The sequence below is a fragment of the Malaclemys terrapin genome, chromosome 3, assembly GCF_027887155.1.
Source record: "Malaclemys terrapin pileata isolate rMalTer1 chromosome 3, rMalTer1.hap1, whole genome shotgun sequence".
NCBI lineage: Eukaryota > Metazoa > Chordata > Testudines > Emydidae > Malaclemys > Malaclemys terrapin.
The window spans coordinates 89761543-89777194 of NC_071507.1; the positions used below are offsets into that span (position 1 = coordinate 89761543).

At 44.2% G+C, this 15652-nt stretch overlaps 1 protein-coding gene across 1 annotated transcript in view; it reads right to left on the bottom strand.

Annotated features, from left to right (window-relative positions):
* IGF2R (insulin like growth factor 2 receptor) overlaps positions 1-15652 on the bottom strand; it is a 94387-nt gene that overhangs the window by 28000 nt on the left and 50735 nt on the right. The window contains exons 23-33 of the mRNA XM_054022209.1: positions 14369-14536; positions 12415-12558; positions 10855-11033; positions 10298-10385; positions 8527-8739; positions 7464-7594; positions 5835-5932; positions 4482-4618; positions 2135-2325; positions 1629-1755; positions 940-1065 (exon numbers count right to left, since the gene is read on the bottom strand). Of these exons, the coding sequence (XP_053878184.1) occupies positions 940-1065; positions 1629-1755; positions 2135-2325; positions 4482-4618; positions 5835-5932; positions 7464-7594; positions 8527-8739; positions 10298-10385; positions 10855-11033; positions 12415-12558; positions 14369-14536 (1602 nt within the window). The remainder of the gene's footprint in view (positions 1-939; positions 1066-1628; positions 1756-2134; positions 2326-4481; positions 4619-5834; positions 5933-7463; positions 7595-8526; positions 8740-10297; positions 10386-10854; positions 11034-12414; positions 12559-14368; positions 14537-15652) is intronic.

Genomic DNA, 15652 nt, shown 5'->3' on the forward strand with positions numbered 1-15652 from the left:
TTCCTAACATACAGGTCTGAACTCACATTTATTTCCTTAAATTTGAGTGCAGTTTGAGGTTGTTGGAAGAAGGGTCACAATACATATCTAAGGGGTCTCTTTCTTACAGTTTGGCAGCACTTGTATAACTTACCGTGTCAATAAAGTCTCACTGAATTGAAATGAAGGAGTCATAGCTGCTCCTTAAATAGTTTGGCTGAATAAACTTAAATGATTATATTGGTGACTGTCACATGTCACTCCACAACTTATAACAGTTTAATGGAGTTTCTGCTGCTTGTTATTTGCAGTATTTTTGGTCAGTTTTGCAATCAGCTGTTTATAAGTGATAGGGATGGGGGAAGAAAAAGAAACAGATTTCCATCTTCTGGGAACCATATCTTCCCCTGATTTTTATTCCAAGTGCCAAGTGTTTTGTTTTTTGTTTTTTTTAGACAGAGTGCTTAGTGCAAATTCCCAAGTCTTGCCCAAAAGCAGAGACCCATAGCATACTGCCTGCACATGTCCAGAGGCTGAGAATTCTGGAGAATTCAACAAAGGACTAGTCCTATTCCCTGCTTGCAGCCAGATCTACGGGCTTGTCTCCATGGTCCAGAGAGAAGGGCTTCTGTTCAAACAGGGACTCAGGAATAACACTCACTTCTCCAAGGCAAATGTTGTCCATTTCTAACTCCATTCCTAACATGTTACATTTCTTATGATTTTAAAGTATTTTGCACCAGTGAGTCCCAACCAGGCTACCTCTATCTCCTCACGTATCAGTGCATTATATTCCATTATCTCTTGCCCACTTGTATGTTTTGGTGTTTAATACTGTGAGGAAAAATAGGTTTTTCTTTAGGCAGAGAGTTTCACTGACTGATCTACTGTTAGCGATGTCGCATACTATTTACAAGCACAGAAGGCAAATTCAGAAAAAAGCAAACAAAACAAACTTACCAACCCCACTACCACATGGGCTTTTAGCTTCATTACAAACATTCAACTGAAGCCTTCTTCTTCTCTTGCTGTCATAGACAGTGTAGCCAGACTCTCTCTTTAAAGAATTCAGGTCAAAGAGATGGCCTGCAGGGAGAACAAGGAAGAATTTATTCCTTTTGCAGAATCAAAATAAATAAAATCGAGTCAAACAAACAATGGCTTTTTAAAGAGATGCTGAAGAATCATAGCCCAGCACTCCCCCGACTCCACAGGATGCCCGATAGGCACCAACCAGTTTTGACAATTATTTGCCTTTTAAGTTACTTAAGAGGAATCCAATGCTGGAATTTTCTGAGGTAACAATCTGTTCAGGGTCTGCCAGTAGCATTCATGATAGACCAAGCATCTCCAAGAGGCTGAGAGAGTAGTTCCTTTACACAATATTTCTTCAACCCGCCTCAAAACAGTTCCCCTCTGGAGAAGGTGAGAGACAACAACCCTCATCTCCCAGCACTTGAGAGTTCTCATGCCACATCTGGCAGAATGAGGGCAAGCCGACCAGGGTTCAGGGACCTCCAATTCTCCTCATTCATTGTTACTGGCAATTACAGCTATCCGAGAGTACAAATGCAATACGGTTTCCAACTCCTCTAACACGTCTGGAACACATTGATGCCATATGTATAAAGTTGTCATGTGTCCCTAACCTGTAGCAGGGTTGGTTACTCTGCAGTCATTTTGCACATTTCTTTTCAGAGGACATGCAGCAGCAGTGAACCATAAGAAAGTATATTCACATTCTTCAATAGCAGTTACTAATTCTGGTTTAGACTCCTGAAACACAGAAGATTTGAGAGAGAAAAATCAAAGTATCTTCAAAAGTACAGCAAACATTTAAATGTGACAGCAAGTAATGGAAACTCCACTGCTGGGTATATCTGAAAGCTAGAGAAAATGTTGGACTATGTACTAGAGAGAATAACTCTGCACTAGCAGGCATATTAGACATGAAAGACCTTTCTGGTCAGTCTCTCAAATTCTAGGAGTCTCAGATCAGGAGCTCAACTCCTTACTTAGCTCCCACAGCTAGTTCCAATCCAATTGCACCAAAAGGGTTTTTGCCCCACCCCAAAATAGTGGTGAATATTTTTCCTTCACGGAAAAGTGGATACGTCACAGCAAGATAAAATCCTACTGGCAGTACCATACTTACAACTCTGCTTTCATCACACTTGAGGCGTAATATTGTTGTCCTGTTGCGAATTGTGTCCGGACATGGCTCCCCATTTACGTACTTTAGAACAGAAATGCCATTTTCCCATCGTGGTCCATCAGCAACCTCCCCTAGATTTATATATTTGGAACCATCCACTAAGCAGGCAGCCGCATCGGACGGACAAGACTCTAGATAAGAGACAAATGCAGAAATGTGACGTTTGCTCTCTGTGACTCCATCACCAGCTGTCCCAACACTTTAGGATGCATGTTTACGAAACAAGGGATTCTTCCACATGTACACTAGCGGCAAAGTGCTATGCTACTCACCAACACCACTTTAAAAGAAATGCTTATCTTGACCATCACTTTAAATGGTTGACCTCAGTCTCGAAAAGAACTGATTATGTTAATTTTGGACACTTAGTCACTTGGGACACTTTGCTTCCTTTATACAGCTTCACCTCCCACTCACACGGTCATGCAGCAGCAGGAGGAACCAGCCACAGCTGTAGCTGCTAGAAGAGATGTTTGCTACTGCACAGCTCAGCTGCCAGAATACCTGCCCCTAGACCAGGGGTCGGCCACCTATGGCACGTGTGCCAAAAACGGCACGCGAGCCGATTTTTAATGGCACGCGCAGCAGCGTGCCGTTAAAAATACTGCCCGGACTGCTCGTCTGCCCCCCCGGCAGGGGCAAGGGACAGGGGGCAGAAACTGGGTCCTGCCGGCTCTCCTACCTCTTCCAGCAGTGTGCTGGGTTCCTACCCCTCCTCCGGCTCTCTGTCCCTCCCTCCCTGAGGCCGATCAGCTAATGGCCCTTGCGAGGGGGGGGGGGGGTCAGGAAGGAGCAGGTCGGAGGCAGAGTAGAAGCGGAAGCAGGACCTTGGGGAAGGGGGTGTGGAATGGAGGCCTCCAGCACCCTGCCCTGACCCCCCCCCCCCCCACACACACACACACTCAGCCCTCTGCCTTGAGCCCTGTGCCCCGCACACCCCTCAGACCCCTGCCCTGAGCCCTGCACACCCCCTAGGTCCCTGCCCTGAGCCCTGTACCCCCTCACACATACTCAGCCCTCTGCTTGACTCCTTCACCCCCCCACAACCCCAGCCCTCCCGCCCCCATGCACCCCCCACATCCTGACTCTTGCGCCCCCCACATCCCCACCCCTACCCTGAGCACCAAGTAGGAGCTCCTGCACGCCCCCCCCCCCACATTCCTACCTGCACCCCTCGCACCAAATGGGAGCTGCCCAGGTAAGTGCTCCACACCCAAACCTCCTACCCCAACCCTGAGCCCCTTCCCTCATTCTAGCTCCTGGCCGGACCATACACCCCAACCTGCTCTTTCACCCCCAGCCCTATGCTCAGTGCACTCCCACCCTCAGCTCAGTGCGGGGGGGGGGGGGAGGGAGGGAGGAGGGAGAGAAGAAGAGAATGAGCCAAAGCCAGGGAGAAGGTAGGTACCCACTATATGTGGGCAGGGCTGGGACCCCAGACCGGCAGCGGGCTGAGCGGATCCGGCAGCCGGGATCCCGGTTGGCAGGAGCCGGCAGATGGAACCCCTGAGCGGCAGCGGGCTGAGCCCCGCACAGTCCGCTACCAGTCTGGGGTTCTGGCTGCCAGACCCTTGCCAGCAAGGGTCCCGGAAGCAGGCCCTGCTCAGCCCGCTGCCGGCTTAGGTGAACAGAACCCCAGACGAGCAGCGGGCCGGCAGTGTAAGATCAACGTTTTAATTTAATTTCAAATGAAGCTTCTTAAACATTTTGAAAACCTTGTTCATTTTACAATACAAAACTAGTTATATAACATATAGACTTGTAGACATTAAAACATTAAATTGTATTACCGTCACGCAAAACCTTAAAGTGAATAAATGAAGACTCGTCACACCTCTTCTAAAAGGTTGCCGACCCCTGCCCTAGACACCTGGCCAAGATTCTAGGATCAGCTCGGTGGGGCTAGAGAGAAGCAACCTCCTCAAAAGGTCACCCTCCTCCAGTGATGCTCTTCTGTGCCATCTCGCCCACCCCCAAGATCTATGGCCAATTTAGAATAAAGGGGGAAGAGCTAGAGAGTAGTGAAGCAAGGCTGAGGCTGTGGAGGGGTGGGGGTAAAGAAAAGAGCTGCTAAGGAACTCCACCATTGGTTATGATGAAACTGACCCTAAGCCTTGGCCTTCGCTCTGCTGCCCACAAGCCACAGCTGTGCCTGTGTCTACTCTGCGCCTGGTGATCTTTTGCTTTGCTGTTGGCACGGTGTGGAGAGGAGACAAGGCTGTCTCTCCTCCTATTTTCATCCCATAACTACCAATGGCATTTAAATATGTATTTCTCTTGCTCTTACCTGCCCCTGCATGTAGCACTAAGGACTGGCAGACATTAATATAGTATTTTTGTGTTGAGCCAGACATTGGAATAGCTTCCCAGTTTTCTCTATGCCGTGTCAGAGGTGAAAGATCAAATGAGTTTCCTTTGTTGTCTCTGCATTAAACAAACAGTTTTACATTTAGATGAATCAAAGCCACCTCCAAAAGCAGACCACCACGCTGGATCAACAATTCTGCACTGATTCAGGGGAAAATGCTACATGCAGGAAGCGTCTGGAACTCCTGCATCAACAGTAGGTTTCTATTAGCAGCATCCCAGCCAGGTCTCACACCCCTTAGGTTTGCCAAGACCAACCATTAGATAGGGTGGACCAATGCTATGAGATATTACAGAGAATCCTCTATCTAGGTCCCTAGCTGACGTGTCTTACTCAAAGCACAGTGATTGCCAGATTTGGGGTCAGGAAGGAGTTATCCCCCCAGGTCAGATGGGCTGGGGCACTGGGGATTTTTTCCCTCCCTTCCTCAGAAGCACAGGGTGTGGTTAACGTGCTAGGACCAGCTGGGTCTCTCTCACCTCATCAATTCCCTGACACTGCAGAGACCTCTGGCCCTTGGGGACCTCAGTCTCCCCTGTTCCCTGCCTGTGGCACGCAATTTAGTCTTCTGAGGATTAAATGCTTTAGTCTAATTCAAGTCTCTGGGCTTACTCTAGGTGTATCTGGATGGAACTTCATGAATCCTGATATACATTAATTAGATCCCTTAGTCTGAATTCTGGTCTCTTCTGGCCTTAATATCTCTGTGAAACTATGGCCTAGAGAACTATTCAAAAATGTTTTACTGGGAAAGCCTCACAAGTCATCTTGCTTCTATGAGGGTCAGAGAGAGCACGCGCTGGTGGTTAACTATATTTCAACACACACAGACAGCAAACTCAAACATTAGGTTCCAGTTTCCATCATACATACCCCTCCTTTTCAATGGTTCAAAAACCCAACACCAACAGCTTCATTTTATCTCTGGCCTCTTTCTGCTCCCTCCCCCACCCAGTCTAACAATGTCTGTTCTGGCACTAAACAGTAAAACCTCCCCCTACTTCCCAAAAAACAGTCTATTCCTAAATACAAAATTAGTTCATAAGCTTAAGTTTGTTTTCTCCCATCCCCGAGAATTACATTTGGACTTGTGCATTGGTGATACGCGTTACAATTTAATCCATCGCAAATTCACACTGGATCACTTTATCAACGAGAGAAAATAATAGCTGTGATCATAGCCGCTCATGCTGAATACAATGGCTCCTGAATGGGCACATGTCACCACCAGCACACCACCAGCAGTTTAGGTCAGAGGGAAGCACAGCTTACTTGTAGGAACATTCTATAGATCGGAAGGGTGGACAGGCATATTGGGTGTGCCATTCAAACAGGTAGGTGCAATCAGGAGTTTCTTTTAGAAACACTGGCTGAAAAAAAAAAAAAAAAAAAAAAAAATTAGTACCAGAGAAGTTTACATTTCACATCTCTAAATACAGCGGTGAACAAAAATTTCCCCTACTTCATTTGGCTTTCAAACATTAGTGCAGTTAGACAAGACACCAATCAGAGATCTAACATTATACAGCTGAATGCAGAGGATACCTTCACATGTTACTAGTCCTAAAGTTGTGTATACATGACCAGAGCTCAGAAAAAAGCCATTCATCAAGGGCATGTAAAAATGTTACCCACAGGAAAGGGTCAAGAACCACTGGCTCTTCTAGAGGATTGTAGGGAGGGAGGAGTAGCAGCAGAGCAGTGTAAGGGCTACTGTTTCTTTAACCTGGAAGGAAAAGGGAAAAACAGAGGGATCGGAGTGGATAGAACTGCTAGCTTCTGCCCAGTTCCCTCCAAAATGGGAGTAGGCAAGCAGAGCAACCCCATAGCCACTGGTCCTTTCAGAGTATGGGCTAGGGAAAAAGGAGCAGAGGGATCAGGAGGAGGAGGGCCACCTGCACCTTCAAGGTGATATTGAGGGCTACAGAAACAGCCCTGTGAAGATGTAAATTAATTGCATTTATGAGTGGACAGATTTGGTTCATTCGGGGATGGCAGAACTGGAAGTGCCAACATGGCCATAAAAAAATAAAGCAATCCTGGCTTTGGAAAGTTGGGGCTTTTAGGAACATGGCACTGCAGCAATATATTTCTTCCAAACTAAGAGGCTTAATCCTCAGGCGAGTACATTCCAGGAAGTTATTCATGCTCTGCAATGCAGCTCTTCTGGAAGCATTTGTTTCAACTTGGTTTCAAGCACACTCTTACTAAACGTCAGGCAGCCTTAAAAAGGTGGAATCTACCACTGTCTGTGGGGGCAAGATTAGCATGATCAAGAGGAATACATTTCCCAGAACTCTAATAATTCACTTATAAGGTATGTTTGTTATAAAAAAATATAATCTCGCTTAACGTGTAACAAAAGAATAAAAAGAATGCCCCGTTCTTCTGTAGGACAAGCTACTCATCCTCATGCCATGCGTTTTACACTTTCAAAAAAATCAAATTATTCAAATAAGGAAAGATCTTTTCCCAGTCTCCTTTAAAAGCCAGTTCAGGGCTCATGATTCAGCTACTGTAGTCATAGTAATTCTCCAGTAAGAGGAATGGTGCTGGAGATTTCCCTGAGGTCCCCACAGCATGCCAGGCAGACATCCAGATGCCACATCAGGGTGCCCTTCATTTAGTTGCTGATGCATTTTCTATCTAGCTACATTATCCCAAAACTAAGGAGGAGAACAAAATAATTTAACTCAGTCGGGGGGGGGGGGGGGGAGGGGGTAGGAAGCAATGAGAGGTGTTTCAAGAAACATGTAATCCTCCTTTAACAACAAGATACATAGTTTTCCTTATACTTGTCTCCCCAGCCCTCTGAGTATGGTAACTCATGAGGAGAATTTCATAAACTATTTTTTCTGCAGCTCCCGAAGACTTTTCTCAGTGTACAAAAGATAGACTAACCTCCAGAGTGTGATGATCACAGTAAAAAAATATGGCAGTTGAGCGTTCATATATTTTGTGGCATCTCTCTCCACTGGTATAGTTGATTTTTATTAATCCATTTTCAAAGGTCAGCTTCTCAGTATACAAACCTTTTAAATTAGATAGAAAAAAAAACAGCTGAAATAGAAGCAAATTACTACTTGAATCCAACTACAGAAAGCTAATCCAGTACATTTGCTCAGTTATAGTCAATACTTCTGCCAGCAGGCCACAAGGACTAGGTAAGGGACAGTAATTTAAAAAAGGATACATTTCTGCCAATATGGTCTCAGATCACGACAGAGAAGTTACAGGTTTCTGGTGATACTAGGTTTTTTAGCTACATCGAATAACTCAATCTTAGCTGTGAATGAAAATTTCTATGCAGAAAGACTGCCATAGTCGGAGGCCTTGTGTGCTCTTCTGCAATGTCTTTACCATCATTGCCAGTTAGATGACAGAATGTGCACAGGTTCTTCTCTCTACTCTGAAATCATCCTGACATTTTCACTGAAGCCACAGTCCTCCATTTGCCAGCCGATGTAGCCACCTCATCTGCCCCTTAACTCCCCTCAAAGCACCACATTAAAAACGCCTCCAGTAAGAGAAGGGACTCTGCTCCCCCACAGTCGGTCATTGACACTTGTGCATTAGCCAATGAAGATTCATAGAAAGCCGCTCCAGCAGATGCAGTGCTCTCAGTCGCTCCCAACCCGAGCTACTGATTCACTGTGGTCTGTACCCTACAGTTGAGTGGCAGTACAGGACTTATTCAAAGCTGACAACTGGATTTGGGGCATCATTGACTAGAGTCAGAAAGAGATGGTAAGGACAGCTTCTAGTTATACAGAAGCCATTTTAGGGAACACAGAAGTAGGAGCTGCTCCTTAAATGATGTTTTACTACTTTATATCTGCTTGGCAGTGGTTCTTTATGTCTGGGAGATGCACAGTAAAGCACAATGCGCTGAAAAGCTGCACTCACTTCCAGAATGACACAGCAACCCCCTCCCAACTTCTCTCACTAAATCCAACTACTATACCTGCTACTTTTCTAAGAGACTGGTCTTGCTTCTTTACTTGGCATGATGACACATTGCTCTGATGATTCGGCTGAGGGCAGTCTTCCGTTATTCTCTCACAGACTCTGAAATAGTAGTCATATTCATCTGTACTCACTTTCTTCTCCATCCCAGAAAGAGGCCTCAGATCATACACAAAACCATACCTTGGATCTTTCACTTGACAGTTATCTCCTTTAAATCAAAGTTAACAGAAGGCTTAAATTGCAAATAAATTAACACAGCTAAACACAAGCTTTGCAATATACACTCTGAGAGAGTTATACATACTCACAGCTGCAAAGTCAAACCTGCACAAAGGACAGTCCTTATTAGGCAGCCTCCTGCCCATCACTCCTAAGAACCCTAGAGTAAATTTTGCTCCAAACTTTATTGGAAGGCCACTTCAGTTAAAGCAACTCATTTCTGTTGAGCACGTGAGAAGCCTCTTAAGAGTTCCACTCTTATTTAGCTTTTAATGACAATTAAGAGAAAAACTCAACAATTTTTAATGATCTCTTAAAATTGTTAGATAAAAACTTATAATAGTCACTATTTTAAAGCAATATTCAAAAATAGACTCATGAGGCAAAATATGGCCATGGATCAAAAACCGTCTAGGAAGCAGGATAGAGCAGAATTAAATAGTCAACTTTCATCATGCCAAAAGGTTAAAAGCGGAGGAGTGCCAGGTCCAGGACCTTTATTTATTAATGATCTGCAAATAGAGAATGAGTAGTGAGATAGCAAGGAGAAGAGCAGTTTTGGATGGGCACCTTAACCCACTGCTGCCTAGTGCAGAGCTCTTGCACCTTTCTCTAAGCATCGGGTGACAATACTGGACTAAGACAACTCAGGAATTGCCACTGCAGATCAGACCTATGTTCAGACAGCACAATGTACACTTACATATTTTATCTGTACATCACAGCTTTACTTAAATGTAAGAACTAGAGTAGTTGTGGGTTAAACTGCAACTTGAAGAGCCAAACCTTAAGCTGGGTGTAAGATCAGTGTAGCTTCACTGCCTTCAATGGATGGAACTACACTGATTTACACCAGCTAAGGTTCTAGTGCCACATTTTTAAACACAGATTTTTAATCAAACCAAGACACCTGTGTGTTGACAATCATCACCGTATATTTCGCGCTATTCCCGCCACACGCCACCAAGCTTACTAGGGCCCAAATAAAGGTAAATTTAATGGGATTGGCCTTTGCAGCAGTACTGATCCTACAGCATTATGAAGAGTAATAATAATGGTTCAGAGTACTTTTATAACAAAACTTCTGATTTTTGCTTATACATCACTGGCAATTTAAAACAGAGAAAAACTAAGAGTTCAGGATCGCAATGACACACAGAAGTTACCAGACGGCTTCTTTGGAAGCCAGGACATTTAACATTAGAGCTTGAAATAAAAATGTACCCAGCCCCCACCAGCATGACAGCTAAGCTTACGAGCCTGGGTCGGAAACCTGTGCTGCCACACCCTACCCCAGGGTTACACTTTGTGACTTTCATGAAGCACAGTGTACCATAAAAGTACACCACTTTGTTTCTCTGTCACCATCACAGGTCAGTGGATTTTTCAGATACTAAAAGTTCTCTTCATAACCAAGATGAGCCTTTAGTGCGCGGAGATTGCGTATGAAGGAGCAATTACATAACTATTTTCACAAACCTGGTGTAATAGTAAGGAATAAGATCACATTTCATATTTCATTCCAGTCTAGAGACTTTTTTTTTTACCTTCTGCTCTGTGGACAGGACAGGCTGCCAACGTTCTCCAGATAAACACAAATTCACAACCATCCTCATGCTGAAACACAGGTGATCCCTACAATACAAACACATGGGGATTATTCTAATATTTAAGGTTTCTCTTTCTGGGTAAGCAGTGAGAGGGGAGAAGATAAATGCATTTTATGAACAAACAAAATCAAAGTATATTTCTAACTCATGGAGATTGAATTCAAGCAGACTCGCATCTAATGCCACTACTTTTAATCCTACGAATCAGGTCCCTGAACAAAGCCACTTTTATTGAGTAATAATGGGGAGTCTAGTATTGCACAGCATAAAACTTTATTCAATAAAAGCCGATGAAAATGTTATTTTCCCTTTTCTGGTTATTAGAGTACACTGAAAAACATTGCTAAAACCCTAACCGTAAGCAAAATTTAGAGGCCCCAATTATGTTTTTTTTTCTGGAATGGAGAAATAAAATACATTTTGTTACATGCCATAAGACTGACCTATTACTAGGATTTGAATTTTATATAAAATCAATACACACACACACTTACTAGGGTTTGATCACACTCAAAGAGGATACGTGTAGAATAGCGCTGGTTATCTTTGCATGTGTCACCATTCAAGTAAATAATACTAAGAGACCCATCCGTAGCAGCTTGAGGACTTATCTGAGTAACACCAAGATTCTGGCCTTTATCAGCAGATTTCACACAAGATCCTATTGCACCACCTGCAGGAATAGGAAATTTTATGTCAAGCATGTTGCATTTTCATTACAGAAAACTCCACTTATGTAGACATACCATATATACTTGTTCATAGGCCCAATTTTTTTTTTGGAAAAAAGGGAAGCACCAGAGATGGGGGTCGGCTTATGAATGGGTATAGAGAGGGAGAGGTGGGACACAGCCCCTTCTCCCAACAGAGGGAGCAAGAAGAGGCAGCCCAGACAGCAGAGCCAGAAGGGAAGAGGTGAGGCCAGAGTCTCTCCACTTCTTGCCACGCTGCTCTCCCCTGCAGTCTCCGAAGCAGCTGCAGCCCGGGGCTCGTAGACTGCAGCCGTGCCGCTTGGCCCTGGCCCCCCAGAGCAGGCAGTAGCCATGCCGCCTGGGTGCCAGAACATGCTGCGGCCACGCTCCCCAGCCCAGCCTGCTGGAACATTCTGCGGCCGCGCTGCCCGGTCTGGCCTGCTGGAGCAGGCTGGGGCCATACCAGCCAGGCCAGAGACATCCTCCCCTGGCCCTCCCCAGATAAGGTGGGAAGGGATGGTATGGGGAGAGTGTGAGGGTCCCTGGCTAGGGGTGGGGTCATGTGGGGGGTGGTCACAGGGGTTACTCCCCTGACTCCCAGCTTCTCCCCCCCCCCCCCAAAAAAAAATTCCCCACCAGTTGCTGTCCCAGTCCGTCAGGATAAGCAGCTGGTGTGCTGGGACACTTTGTTTACTTAGGTTTACCTCCGTGCCTGCGGACGCTCAAGGTAAACAAACCATCTCGGCCCACCAGTGGCTTATCCTGATGGCCCGGGAGCCAAAGTTTGCTGACCCCTGAATTATAGGGTCGGCTTATCAACGAGTTATAAAAATTTTCCATTTTTACTTCTCCATCTTGGGGGGAGGGGGTCCCACTTATAAACGAACCGGCTTATGATAGAGTATATATGGTAATTTTTTTTTTTTAAAGGAGTGTGTCAAAAAATGCAGCAGCTCATATCAAAGAGTGAACTGGTCAGGGATCAACTATATAAAAAGAGTCACCAGTTCATCTGAAACGGACAGCACATTTTAGTCAGAACTTTACTTTGTTTTGTTAGACGATAGACTGAAAATGCACCTTGCTAAGTTTATTTATTCATGATTGTGTTTCCAGCAAGTTGTCTTACCACATTAAGATAAACAGAAGGGGCTTGCTTTTTTTTTTTTTTTTTTTTTAATATATTTATGGCTACCGCCTTTGCTATAGCATGTACTAACAGCAAACTGGTTCAATCCTAAAACAAACATAACAAAGAGATAAATATAAATTCTTTACTTCATAAAAATTACTTAAATCAGTACTTAAGTCATAAACCACAAGCTAGGAAGAGAGCATTTTAATGCACCACTATCAGCTTACCAGGGCATCCGGGCACATAAGGTAGAGGCTTGCAAACATTCAAATAGAAAGTTCTTGTTTTTGCATCTTTTGAAGTATCTACAGCGATCCAGGGCTCTCCCTCTTTGCTCAAGTCACTTAGATCATACTCATTGCCAGCCGAGTCTGAAATGTATTTGGGATGTACAATAAATTGAGGGGATATATATGGTATTGTATATTAAAAACCCTGACCTTCTTTGTCATGTTCTTGTTACAAGGTTAGATGGCTCCTCAATACATACTAAGTCTCATTACCAATATGAATTTATTAATTAAGGCAGCAGTTCACAAACTGATCCATAGGAACCCTGCAGAAGGTTCATGAAAAGCTAGCTGGCCAGCCAAAAACACTGGCTCGGTTATACCAAACTGCATGCAGTATTGCTGTAGCCATGTTGGTCCCAGGACATATGAGAGACAGAAGTGGGTGAGGTAATATCTTTTAGTGGACCAACTTCTGTTGGTGAGACACACAAGCTTTCCAGCTTACACAGAGCTCTTCTTCAGGTCATCTTTGTGTAAGCTGGAAAGCTTGTCTCTCTCCCCAAGCAAATTTTTTCCCTTGGCATAGCCTTCCAAATGAACAGTATATAGACTTAATACTGCCGCATGTGGTCGCTTTTATCACTGAATCTGGAAGCAACATAGAATCTGTCTACAGACAAATCAAAGGGCAAAATGCTGTTGTTCTCACAGCTCTATGGGTATAAGGATTAATGCTCTACGGGTGTGAAACATGGACCTATTATGAACAGCACGTTAAAAATCTTGACAGTTTCTATTTGCAACACCTACAATGACAGCTACGCATCAAATGGCAGGTCCAGCATCCAACATGGAAGTCTTGTCAAAAGCTGGTTCAGTTGGTATCAAGAGATATTTGCTTTGCATCCAACTGATATGGACTCTCTGATGGACTGGTCATGTAAGTTGTATGCCTGAGACCCATCAATCAAAACAAATTCTGTATTCTGAATTAAGCTCTGACAACTAAGTGGAGGGTGGATGAAATGCTTCAAAAGAAGCTGAAACAGGGTCTGCACAAAGTGAGTATTTCAGACAGAATCTTCGAGAGTCTGGCAACTGACCATATTGCATGGTGCCAGGCCATAAGGGTGGGGGTCCACGACTTTGAGAAGAACCACGTTGCATAGTGGGAAGCAGCTCGCCAGCTACAGCAATAACGTGCAGTTCAACCAGCACAATCAGGCAAATGGGCCTGTGGTTAGTGCAGTAAGTGTTATTCTTCCCCAACTGGTCTTTGGAGCCATGCTATGGCCCCATCAATACAAACAGATTGTCGACATCCTCTAGTTCGGGGTGACTAATATTATTATTCAGACCTAGCTGCATGACATACAGACACATGCAAGTGACCATACAGCTGACTCTTTCCAGTGCAGACTAAAGAATAGAGTGGTTGTCAAAAGGCAGCTATCAAGCTTGGTAGGGTCAAAATTTCATATACATCTATTTGCAAACTCAATTAGTTCCTAGCTTTCTCCTAAAACTAAGGCTTTTATGCAGTCTAAGAAGAGGGAAAGTCTAGTACCCTAGGAACATGAGACACCACTGGCATGCAACAGAGGAACCTTCCATTTTTAGGCTTCTAATGGGATTAACAGTTGTGAAGAGAGCCGCTTCTGACTAAGTGGGTATTCATCCACGAAAGCTCATGCTCCTATGTGTCTGTTGGTCTATAGGGTGCCACAGGACTCTGTTGCTTTTACAGATCCAGACTAACACGGCTACCCCTTTGATAAGGGTTAGAAAAGTTCGTCTAGACGCTTATCCTGAAGACGAGTTTTTAAACATTTTTGACCCTACCTCAAACTTTCACCCATCTCCATAGAAAGCTTTACCTTTCGTTCAATTACCCTCACCTCCCTGATATGCATTTCATGGAACACCCCCACAGTAACAGTGTACTTACCAGTAACCTGGCAGTCTACTGGAGCAGGGGCACAGGCTAAGGCTGTATGAAACTCAAAGAAAGTATTATGGATGCCCAGTGCACTGTTTATTTGTTCATCCACAAATTTAAGTTCTCCAGGGTACGAGTCATTGCAGATGAAAGTCACTGTAAAAGTGTCGGATGCTCCTGTGTGAAGATATAGCAAATGATCTACTGTTGGGTGCAAATGAAATTTGTTTTCTAATCTCAGATTAAAGAAAAGTGAGCACTCTAAGAATAACAGTCACTCTACTAACTCAACATATCCATTTGTTGCATTAAATCAAACTGCAAACCTTAAAAATCGGTCAGAAAAATTCTACCTTGTGGTCTGCAGTGTTTAGAACTACAAATCAAAACTCCCAAACAGGGAGCGTTTAGAGGATCTGGGCCAGAATTATTCAACTGCCAATTAGAGTCAAAAACAAAACAAAAAACACCCCAGTTTAAACAGACTTGTCATAGGAAGCATATCAAATCATGGGCTGCTGAGGCTGATTTCAGAAACAAGTACACCTCTACCCCAATATAACGCGACTGGATATAAAACGCGAATTCTGATATAACGCGGTAAAGCAGTGCTCTGAGGGGGCGGGGCTGTGCACTCTGGCGGATCAAAGCAAGTTCGATATAACGCGGTTTCACCTATAACACGGTAAGATTTTTTGGCTCCCGAGGACAGCATTATATCGAGGTAGAGGTGTATGCCCAGTGAGAACTGTGCTCCTTGAACCCCCGACCACAAAAAAAGCAGCCCATACATATACATGCCCCATCACTATTCAGGCATCAGATATTGTTGCCATGGTTGCTGACAGGTTAACCATGAAAAAGTGAGCTCTGATTTCTAGGCAAAGTCAAGGATCTTGGCTCAGACATTAAGGAAACAATTACAGCATCAGAAACTGCAGCACTCTTTTGGCCTATTCCAATAGAGTAACTTCCAAGCAAAAACTGGACAAATGGAGTCTCCAGACTGGCATTGCTGAGTGCAGTAGGTTGGGTGTGAAAGGAGAACAGAAGACACACTAAATCAGACAAATAGAGAGAACCTAAGTTACATAGGGCCTTAAGACGCAGTGCCAAGAAGCTTGAACTTTACTTAGTATTTCTGACATTATGATGTTAGATATCAACTTTCCAATTACTCTTCATAATTGCAGGCTGTCCATTTTATATGGCACCCAGCAACAATAATGTTTGTTGCCAACTGTCATGGTGACAGATCTTCACCTATCTATGGAGTATCATTTAAGCATTATG